Source organism: Trichosurus vulpecula, chromosome 1 (assembly GCF_011100635.1).
Source record: "Trichosurus vulpecula isolate mTriVul1 chromosome 1, mTriVul1.pri, whole genome shotgun sequence".
NCBI lineage: Eukaryota > Metazoa > Chordata > Mammalia > Diprotodontia > Phalangeridae > Trichosurus > Trichosurus vulpecula.
The window spans coordinates 214,178,457-214,190,508 of NC_050573.1; the positions used below are offsets into that span (position 1 = coordinate 214,178,457).

General features: G+C 34.3%; 1 protein-coding gene across 1 annotated transcript in view; it reads right to left on the bottom strand.

The window, feature by feature from the left end:
- The window catches only part of CCDC102B (coiled-coil domain containing 102B), a 797,015-nt gene that overhangs the window by 243,398 nt on the left and 541,565 nt on the right, over positions 1-12,052 (bottom strand). Inside the window, exon 8 of the mRNA XM_036736648.1 lies at positions 8,865-8,968. Within this exon, the coding sequence (XP_036592543.1) occupies positions 8,865-8,968 (104 nt within the window). The remainder of the gene's footprint in view (positions 1-8,864; positions 8,969-12,052) is intronic.

Below are 12,052 nucleotides of genomic sequence, written 5' to 3' on the forward strand. Positions count from 1 at the left end.
GGCTGAACCTAGATGTTGGTAACTATGAATTGTATTGGATCTGGCTGTTGATGTTTGTAATTTGTTTGTATTTTGTTCTGAAGTTCAGTGTGCTGGCTTTTTCCCCTAAACTAAGTGAATGATATTTGTGTGCTGAATTAAAGTAAGCTTGCCAACCCCTTAACCTTGCTTTCCTTAGTTAAGCAGATCAAAAGAACCTGTGCTGTTGGCAGCTTTCTGGGTGCTGACTGTGGGTGGATCTTACACCCCTGTAGAAGCTGCTAGCCGGATTGTTGAAACAGCTGGATATGTAGATATGTGAATCATCTTCACAAGACATGATAATTGAACCAATGCAAACAGATGAGATGCAATGAGAGAGAGAAATAGATAGATAGAAAGAGAGAGAGAGAGAGAGAGAGAGAGAGAGAGAGAGAGAGTGAGAGTGTGTGTGTGTGTGTGTGTGTGTGTGAGAGAGAGAGAGAGAGAGAGAGAGAGAGAGAGAGAGAGAGAGAGAGAGAGAGAGAAAGTATATAGAGAAAATAGATTGTCCTGGACAGAAACCTAGAGTCTATCAACATGTAGGGGATAGGATATGGGGGGAAAAACTGCAAAGGGAACCAAGAAAGTTTCATCCAACAGGTAGTAAGAGAAAATAATTTTTATTACCCATTATTTGATGGCATACTTACATTGTACTTGGGTTCCTTGTAAGGGAGCTGGAATGTGTTCATATGCATGTATGTATTATGTTATTTTCAATTATACATCCATTTATTTGAGCAGCTAGCTGACATGGCAGATAGAGCACCTTAATTGGCATAAAGGAGACCTGCAATTGAATTCTGCATATGACCCTATTGGATATGTGATCCTAGGCAAATTACCTAGCTTTTCTCAGAATCAGCTTCCTCATCTGTAAAATGGAGATAATAATAGTACCTATCTCAGAGAGTTTATGTGAGAATTGAATGAGATAATATGTGTAAAAATTCTTTGCAAATCTTAAAAAAACTATGTAAACTCCATTTACTTATTTATGCTTTGCTATTGTTGTTCTTCTGGACCCATAATTTCATCACAGTAGTGAATTTCAAGCATAGAATCTCCGTCCATTAATCCAGTTACCTTATATTATTATCTTAGAGCTTTGTCTGCGGTGTTGACTTGCCCATTATTTATACAAACTATCATGTAAAAGGCAAGACATAGACCCAGGTCTTCCTGATTCCAAGATTGGCCTTCTATCCACCATGAAATACTACCTCAAAGAGACATTTTACTTCTTAAAGACTGGGCTGATGGCTGCTTATAAGAATGTGCAATGTTGAGAAGCTGTGAAAGCACCCAGGACTTAAGTCATAAGATATAAATTAAAATTCCATCTTCAACAGCAGCTATTTTGGGGACCCTGGAAAGGTCACTAAATTTTTGAGTTTCACTTTCCTTATCTATTAAATTGAGATAATAATATTTACATAACTCACCATGCCTACTTTATACATGTGAACAAAACATTTTGCAGAATATAATATTTTTTTAAAATATATTGTAAACACTTTGAATCTCAAAGCACTTTAGCCTACAAACAGTAATAGTAAGGGTAAACTTCATTTCCCATTTTCATTCTGCTTAGGTTTTTATAGCTCACTTGAGATACCAAAAAAATAAATAGTAGAAGTCGAAAAAGTCACAATAATGATATATGGAACAGACTTAAATGCACTATCACTCATACACCTTGTTACTATATCTGAAAAGGATGTATCTCTGATCCTCTTCAGTTCACATTTAGTTTTGATCTTTTAGACTCTATTTTTCAATGCGAGAAGTTAAATAGGGAATGAAAAGGATAAGATACTGGTCAGACATCCTTCAGGAGGATTTGCAGAATGTCTCCTTCAGTAATTCAAGGCTGGCTTCTCTAAAAGCAACAAGGAAAGCCATATAGATATTCAGTATCAGGCTCTGTGCAGTGAAGGGGAGCTTTGTTCTATGTTTATTTTAAACAGCCTATTTTACTGTGGCAACATCAATCCTTATGAGCTGTCAACTCAGAGTGTTAAAGGCCCAGTAACATTTCATTGACCTATAGCAACTGCAACTACAGTTTCAGCCAATAGACCCCAGGAAAAAAAATGTGCCAGTTGACAGAATGTGAATAACATTTCCAAATTTAAAACTGTTAAATTTCTAGGTGGCTTCACACAAGAAGTTCTTCGATAATGTAAGAATAGTGGTATAGAACACCCCGTGATCCAGGGAAAGAGAAAACTGCAGGTGTGAAACCAGAATACATGTCTTTTAACCATGAATGGTAATATTTCCTTCTTCCAGGGCAAAAGATACTGCCAGAACAGGAGGTTAGAGGGTTTTTTGGTCAGGAAAATTTAGACAATGCAGGCAGGTAGTGAAAGCCAAGCCTATGGTGAAGTGCTGGCTCCTACTACAAAGTGGGAATGACAAGCTGGGGAAGGTCAAAGAAAAACTGCAAGTAGAAAATGGAGCAGATAGAAAGAAATCAATATGTAGGGCTTCAGAATAGAGAAAAGAAGGCCCGAAAGCAACTCAAGAGAGGGAGGTGGGGTACAGAAGGTGAACAACAGGGAAACAAACACTGTGCACAGATTCAGAATGTGGTTTTTGTTTCTGTTTTATCATAGGAAGCTGAGTGAAACACCCCCAATCCTCTTCAGGGAGTGCACTTGAAAAAAATGGAATTTTCAAATAAAACAACTATGATAAATAAAAATTAAATGACCTTTAATGTAACAGCAAAGGTGATAATCATTGATGATAAAACTATGTTATACATTCATCTATTTGTTGTAGATGTGATTTAATTTGGTTTGGGATCCCACAATTAGCAGGACACATTCTTTATTTTTTTTAAAAAAGGAAGAGCTGTTTCATAGAATTCATTAGTTTTCAAAATATTCTGATAACTAATAGGTAGATAGCAACATTTTAAGCAAAATTCATGAATTTGTTTTTATCCCTTTAACATTATTTCAGTTTCCATGAACATGATATTAAAGGACTTTAAAGTCACTCTGTGCATGTGGATTATATTTTCTTAACACTTTATTGACTGCAGAGCTTAATTATGAATCTCAGTAGAATACTGTAAATCTTTCACACACTGATTCAAGGCTATTGATATAACTGTCTTGTCTGAATTGTAGTTATTCATGCTTTCTTTCAGCTTTATTCTTTTCCCTGGGATTAGGTCATTTGACAGGGTTTGTCAGCATTAGCAAAAGAATCATGTCTCAAATATTGACACCAAGGCAAAACACAGTGGATTGAAAGTAATTTTATTTTAAGTAAATATAACAATTCATAAGATTTATTAAGCCCTTCCACTTCTAATCATTTTAGAGATGGCCATTTTTAAATGTTTGACATATTTTAAAGGTTATGGCTTGTCTTTAGAGAAGTTTGGGTTTTTGCACCAGTGATATATAAAGAATATCTCAAAATTATTAAATTTCTGCAATGAATCATAGAATGTTTAATTTATAGAACTGGAAGAGATCTTAGATATCTTCCAGTTCAAAACCAGTATTTTTACAGAGTGAATAACTGAGGGCAAGAGAAGTTAAGTGATTTGCAAAGGATGGCCAGTCTAGTAAAGGACAGAGACAAAATTCAAAAGCAGGTATTTATGTTCTTAATATAGTTCTCCTATATCCAGCTAAACTCAGTCACAGCTTTCTTGGGCACAATAATTGAAATGAAAGAATATCAGTATTGCTGGTAGACTTTATCCCAAAGAACTTAACTTATCTGTAAAGATTACATTCCTTTTGGAGAATCAGTAAATAGTACATACAGAGTTCAGACTACTCTTCTAGGTACTGATGGAGATAGAAATTTTTGATTTAGAGTCATTTTTATACGTAGAGGGATATGGGGGAGAGCTCAAGCAAGTCCCTGCTTTTACTCCTACATCTTGGCTCTGCCCTGCCCCAAGATAGAAGTTTTTGGAAGAAAAGATTCCTATCTATAAGAAACCTAGAGATGTGAGTTTGGATTACTAATTTTTCCATGACCAAATTTTCCAATCTTTTTACACCCGAAAGCAGAAGAATCATTAAATAGGAATACAAGAAGCCTAAAGAGACATTCTACTTCTAGGCTGAAGAAAAGCTGATCCACCTAGAACCATGATTGTCTGTTTATTCTACATTTTCCAAATAAATAAAGAATTGGGGGCAGCTAGGTGGTGCAGTGAGTAGACCACTGGCCCTGGAGTCAGGAGGACCTGAGTTCAAATCCAGCCTCAGACACTTGACACACTTACTAACTATGTGAACTTGTGCAAGTCACTTAACAATTGCCCTACCTTCCCCCTTGCAGAAAAAAAAAAAGAATTGATAGATGAATAAATAAGTAAATCTCAAGGATATTTTTTACATTGATAGTGAAACAGCTTTTCTTTATGTTCTGACAAAACTTTTCCTCTGCTAAAATCTGTTTAATCTTTGTTAGTCACTTATTCTTTTTTCACAATATAACTAATGTGGAAATATGTTTAATGTGATTGTACATGTATAGCCTATATCAGATTGCGAGCCATCTTGGGAAGGTGGGCAGAGGGAGGGAAAAAATTTGAACTCAGAATCTTATAAAAGTAATTGCTGAAAACTAAAAAAATAAATTTATTTAAAAATAAATGAATGAATAAATATGCAATACATAAAACACAAGAAGGAGGAGGATCAAGAAATGCTTTATGTATGAGGCAGTACTTGAGCTGAGAAGGGTGTTAGAGTTTCTAAGAAGAGGATATAGTGAAATAAGTAATATTAAAAATCTTCAGGACAATTTTCTTTATTTCTTGTATTAGTATATCCAGATTCCTTTTTTTATCATAACTTTCAGGTAGTCTGATTATTGATGTTCTCTCTTCTTGATCTGTTCTCCAGAACATTGGCTTTTCTTATGAGATAGTTCACATTCTCTGCTATTTTTTTCATTCTTTATATTTTGTTTTATTATTTCTTGATCTCTTATAACTTTGCTGGCTTCCCCTTGCCAAAGTCTCATTTTCTAGGAGTTGTTTTCTCCCTTATGATTCTAGATCTCTTTTTCTAATTATTTGGCTTTCTTCTCGTGCTCATCTTGTTTTGTCTTGGGTTGTTCTTTTCTTTTTCCCCTTAATCTCTCTCATTTCTTTTTTAAAGTCTTTTTTTAAGTCCTTTTATGAATTATTTTTGAGCAGGTGACCATTTGACATTACTTTTGGGGATAGAAGAGGGTTTCTTTGCTTCAGTATTCTCTTCAGAAGATGAATGACATTTTTCTCTATTCCCATAGTAACTCTCTATGGTTGAATTTTTTTTCCTCCTTTTGATGTGCAGTTTTTTTATTTGTAGTAGCTCAGTTCTGATAATCACATCTAATCTTGGGGTATTGGGTATTGTGCCTCTGGCCTCAGATCTTCCTTTGGTTCTCCCCTCTGGCTTGGAATTAGAACCAAGTTCTCCAGCCTCCTATAAGTGCTCACAGCTTACAATGTCCCTGCCTCATTACTTCTGTACTCATAGGACATGTGCTGGTTCCTTCACACCCCTGCCATGTCTCTACAGCACAGCTGGGTCTGGCCTTCCTTTTCAGCAAAGGTTCCCTGGACCTTCCCCAGCTTAGATACCCAATACCTCTGACTGTCCCAGGGTAAAGGTTCCTGTGGCTGGGGATGAGTTAGCCTTTCAACCCAGCTAACCCCACGGCTTGCCCCTTGCTGTTTAAGCTTGCCTAAGACCTAGCCTGGAGGTGTTTACTCTTCACAGGGACCAAAGCTTGTCCTGGGACTTTTCTTCAGATTTTCTCGATTGTCCCAGAAGGACTCCTGTTCTGCCTCTACTCTTATTTATTTTTACTGCTCAATATTCACCCTGAGGTGCTACTTCATCTCTTTTGTGGGGGAAGACCTTGAGAGCTTGAAATTTTCTGACATACTCTGCCATCTTCCCAGAGTCTTCTCCTCTAGTCCTTATCTCTCCTTGTTCTACTTTCCAGATCAGTTGTTTTTTCAGTGAAATATTTCATATTATCTTCCATTTTTTTATTCTTTCTTTTTGTCTCAGTGTTTCTTGATGTCTCATGAGCTTCCACTTGCCCAAATCTAATAAAATTTATTTTATTCTTTTGTACCTCTTTTTCCATTTGGGCTTTTCTACTAAAGAGTTCTTTTTTCCAGTGGATTTTTTTTTGCATTTTTCCCCATGTGGACAATTCTGCTTTTTAAGGTCTTCTCTTCAGTGGATTTTTGTGCCTTTAAAAATAATTGGCCTATTGTCTTTTTATAGTGTTTTTTTTAACACTTGTGCGCCTCCTTTATCAAGCTATTGACTCTTTTTTCTTGATTTTCTTGCACAATTTTTATTTTCCCATTTTTCCTCTATCTTTCATATTTGATTTTTAAATCCCTTTTGAAGTCTTTCAGGAATTGTCTTTGAAGATGTAAACAATTTTTTATTTTTCTTTGAGGTTGTGCGTGTGGTACTATCGATTTTATTGTCTTCTTCTGAATTTTGTTTGGATTTTCCCTGCCACCATAGCAACTTTCTATAATCTAGTACTTTTGTTGTTGTTTGATCATTTTCAAGCCTATTTCTTGATTTTTAACTTTAAGTTGCACTGCACTCCTAGCCTGGAGGAGGCACTTTCTGAATTTTCAGAATTTTTATTCTGTTTTTATTAAAGTTAATTCTGGGTACTGGCAAGTTTTCAATTATTCTAAGGTTGTATGATCTGGGGGGAGGTGTGATCACTGCTATCCTGGACTGTGCTCTGGTCTGTGAGTGATCACAATATGTCTTTCCCACCCTGAAAATGTGACCAGGGACCCTGTTCTCTGTGACTGTAAGTGCTGATGTAGTAGTAATTTACCCAATGATTGCAACCCAGGACGGCAACCTGTATCCCCATTTTGATAATGCAACAGAATCCTGTGCCTAGTGACAGTAAAGGAGCCTCTATAATCTCCTCCTGACCAGTTGTTCTAGTCCCTTACCATATTTGTGCTGAGAGTTCCAGAAGTTGCTGTGTCTATTGAGTCAGTCACCTATAAGGCCTGCTGCAGACTAGCCTGCGTAAGACTGTGCTCCACTCTCACCTAGGTGCAATAGCCCTTTACTGCAGATCTTCTATGTTGTCTTAGGCTGGAAAATTGTTCCACCCTCTAATATTGTGCGTTCTCCTTTTCCAGAATTAATTTTGAGGTTCTATTTAAACTTCTCTAGAGGAGAATTTAAAAGAGCTAAGGTGATTCCTTGCCTTTTCTTTGCTATCTTGACTCTACCCCCAATATTTTGTTTTCTTTGTGGTTTTGTTTTTTGTTTTTTTGCCTTTCATTTTCCAAAGTGGTTTTATGCAGTAATTCTCATTGCTAATAACATGACAATAATGTTTCTCTCTCCAATCTCAGAAAATTTAAAAATTCTTAAGAATAGCTATACATGATTGGAAGTATTAAAGGAGGGCATATGTTACTTTTATTGTTTAATGAAATAATTTTTTCTGGTATCTTATGCTATCACATCATTAACATTTTTCAGTGTACTACTCATCATTATCAAGAGTTCCCCATTATGCTCTTTATTGAAATATAGCATTTTAGAGAAAAATAAATTTTTGTATGATTAATTCACCAAAATTCATAAAAGAAAACATCCAAGAACAAAAGCAACAGGCTTTACTACATCAAAGGTGAAAGCCAAATGTAAAATTCAAACTTCTTTCTGAATGATCTGTGTGATACATTTTCTTGAATATTCCAAATATTTGCCTTTATGTTTGTAAGTACTCTGTTCTCCAATTTTTTAACCAAGCTTAACTTGCACTAGAAAAAATCATGTCTTTCAAAGAAATATTTCAATATTTTAAGAAAAGAATCAATGATTGATTACATATGTATAATGCTTTATAGTTTACAAATACTTATACAAATACAATATGTGAACTAGCTTTTGAAAGTTTCCTATGAGAAGTGATGTGACTAATTTATAGCCACATAGCTACTGGGTGAGAACATCAGAACTTGTTTTCAAAGCCCAAAGATCTTTCTCATTATACCACACACAACATTTATGTATATATATATATGTGTGTATATATATATATATATATATATAATATGTGTGTGTGTATGCATATATATTTCATAGATGCAAGCCATTATGGTATATAAAGGTGAGCCCTATTGTTCAGTCTCCCAAAAAGATATACATAGTCTCTCTCTGTGTGTGTGTTAACTCTCTTAGATCACATTTTTATATTAATCTACCAAACATTTTGAGAACTTGGAACCACAAACAGCTCATCTTCTAATAACAATGTTTAATGGAAGACTTTACATTCCTACTGACAAAAAAAAACAACAAACCGGAAACTTGCAGTTTTACAAATTTTCCATGAAAGCCAAATGTCTAGAAGTCTCTCAGGTAATAATGGGATCATATATAGAGAGACAGAAGAATCTTAGATGTCAACTCCCCTAATACCTTACAAATGATGAAACTGAGATTTCTAGAGGTATGTCACATACACCATAACTGACAAAGTCAGGAATTTAACACTAGTTCTCTGATTCCAAAGACAACATGTTTATCACTTTACCATATTGTTTCCCTATCACATACTGACAATACAACATTCTAATTAAATAAATATATCATAATTGTCTATAAATATCCTCCTTTAATATCCCCAGTTTATGAAGTGTAACTCTTACTATGTAATATTTATATAAGAAAATAAGAAATAATGTTTATTTCTGTATGAGTGATGGAAATACAATACTACCTGTAAGTAAAAGAACAGATCTTTGGAACCCCACAGATTCAAAGCTGAACAAAATATTATTGTATAATCATTACCTGCTTTGTAGATGATTGAGCTGAATCTGTAGACTATCGTTCATTTCTATCTGTTCATCCAGTGATCGCTGGAGCTTCCAAATCTGATTTAGCGAGCCATCAAGCTAAAAAGAAACAAGGAAGATGTTTGATTTAAGGTGATCCCCAAAAAATGAATTATTAAAAATTAACTTTAAAATTAAAAAAACCTGGGGGCTTTTAAAGAATTTGATATTACTTATGTAAACTGTGCAAGGTGGAGGATTATGATCAATATCCGAGGAATGTTTAAAGTTAGTTTTTTTCTCTCATTTTAACATTACTTAAAATAATGCTGAAGACTTTCTTAAGTTTGTTTTAAGAGTCACATTGTCAGACTGCCTATGTTACAGAATCATTCTTAAGATATCATAGCTAATAATATTATAGAGCTTTAAAATGTGAGATCATCTCATCTAATCCCCTTTTATCAAAGAAAACACCAAGGCTGAGAGAAATGAGTGAATTAGTAAATTAGAAATGTGTAAACTTTAGTTCATAATGCTTGTTGCTGATGAAGCTAGGGATGGAATCTAGCTCTCCAACAGAAATCACATTGAATATTAGAAAATAAGGAATTATCAGATAGTTTGATTTAGTGTGAGAAATCTGAATTTTGAATCAGAAGACCTGGGTGTTAGTCTTGCCCTTGCTACTTAGTATCTATGTGACACTGGACAAGTCATTTAGCCTGTTAGAAATTCAAGTTTATCATCTGTAAAATGAGAGGTATGGATGTACTTAATTCTTTATATTACAGTTCTAAATATATAATACCACTAACATTAATATTAATTATAACCTGCTTAGAAGCTTGCAAAATGCTTTACAAATATTATTGCATTTAATCCTTTCAATAACCCTGTGAAGTGAGTGCTATTGTTATCACCATTTCATGAATGGGAAAACTGAAACAAAGGTCGTGAGTTGTTTGCCAAGGTCACATATCTATTAAGTGTCTGAGGTCAAATTTGAACTCTGGTCTTACAGACTTCAATTCTAGTACTCTAATGACTGTGTCACCTCATTTTTAAAAGATAAAATATCTAATATTTCTGGATGTGTGTGTGTGTGTGTGTGTGCATGTGTGCATCTGTGTGTATTATTGAAGACATAGGGGCAGACAAATCCTACCCTATGATCTCTCTTTTTAATTAATTTACATATAAAGGTGGGATGGTGGATATAAAGGTGGAAGAGAGCTCAATGTCCACCTACTTTGCACCCCCCTCCATTTCACAGCAGTGAAAATTCTGGTCTATAGAGATTAAGTAGGTTTTCATAGGATATGTAGAAATTCAGAAGTTACAAGTTTGCAAATTGTCAGAAGAAGTTAAGGAAGATATGTGATCTCATCACTATGGGCATATTCTTCTTCACTGTGTATCATATCCTTCTATGCCTTCATTTCTTATTAATTTCTCATCAACATCTTCCAATAAACATTACATAAACAATTATTCAAAGTACTGGAAGCTTGCCTCCATATTGTTAAACATTGTTTGTCACACACACACACACACACACACACACACACACATGTCTAATGACTCACAGTCCAGTGATCTTTCCACTATTCCATGATAAATCCACTTATTTTCCTATTGTACCTGTAGTTACATATAATTTTGAACTTCCCAAGATCACGGTTTTCCTTAATTCACAAACAAGTACAATTACTATGAGAAATTAGATTCTTGCAAAACATGGGACTTTATCTAGTACTTGAAATAAACAAGGTGTAGAGAGGAAGAGGGAGAGATTTCAAGGTATGGGGGACAACCATTTAAAATGTATAGTGAGAAGATAGGTATGTTTTGTGAAGAACAGCAAGAAAGTCAGTGTCACAGGTGACATAATATATGAAGGCCTAAGGTGTAAAAGAATGGAAACATAGAAAGGGGAAATATTATGAAGGGTTTTAAAAACAAAACAAGGGATTTTTTCTTTGATCTTAGAATTAGTAGGGAGCCATTGCAGCTGAATAGATACATGGTATGTGTTATTAATAATAAGAGAGAGGTAAATTAAAACAACTCAGGGAGGAGGGATTACTTCAAATCCCTCATAATAGCAAAGATGCTGCTTTAAAAATTACAATTATGGATATGGGCATTAATGTAGTCTTAATGGAGCTATAATTTTGGTTCCAGAATCCTGAAAAGCAATTTAAAACAATACTCAGAACAAGAAACTTTTATTAATGTCATACTGTAAACCAAATATGTTACTGATATGCCCATGAAAGATCAAAGTAGGAAAGAACTTATATATCAAATATGTAAGAATAATATATTTATGTACACATGTGTAGATTATTAAAGATTATACACATATGCATATATAATATGTAAGTAAATATGCATAGGTATATATATGTCTATATATGTAATCTATATCATCTATAAATCTACATCTATATGTTCTTTTTGATGGACCAAGAAGCTGAAAACTAAGGCACTGTGTCCTCATTATTATTGGATGGCTAAATTATATTAATATAGTGCTTTCTACGCATCTTTATATATAATAAGCCAGGTTTCTGGACCCCATCAAATCTACCCACTGACTTTATAGTGGGTACCTACAACTCATATTAAAAAGTCTTGTTTTATGCTATGATTAATAATTCTGAAATGATCTTGATTATTGGAACCATTGACTTTCTGTCTTTAGTTAATTCATATTCAATTTCATTTTAATCATATTATTAGGTGATGGACACATCTAGCACCATCCAACTTTCTTCTTGAAGAAAATATTAATGATGATGATATGAGGATGTTGAGTAGTCCATCAGCTTTAGGTTTTTTTTTTTATTTCTTTGTTTCTCCCTTAAAATATTTTATATCGGAATTCTTCCACTCACCTCAGCTCGCTGTTACATTGAAAATATTGAAAATCAAAGTATATTTAATTTGAACTACCTTGTCAAGTTATTAATGAGATTTCTTGGCTTTGTGCTTTTCAATATATATTTATATATATGGGACAATTAACTTTATACTGCTCTTTTATTACTCTCCTTTTGAGTGTTATAAGGCAAGATGACCAAGTCTTCCACAAAATAAGAAGTGACTTAGTGCAGGGTACGAAACACTGAATTCTGAGGCACAAAACATGAGTTTGTGACTCAGATCTAGCAAATATTTGCTGTAAAACCATAGGCT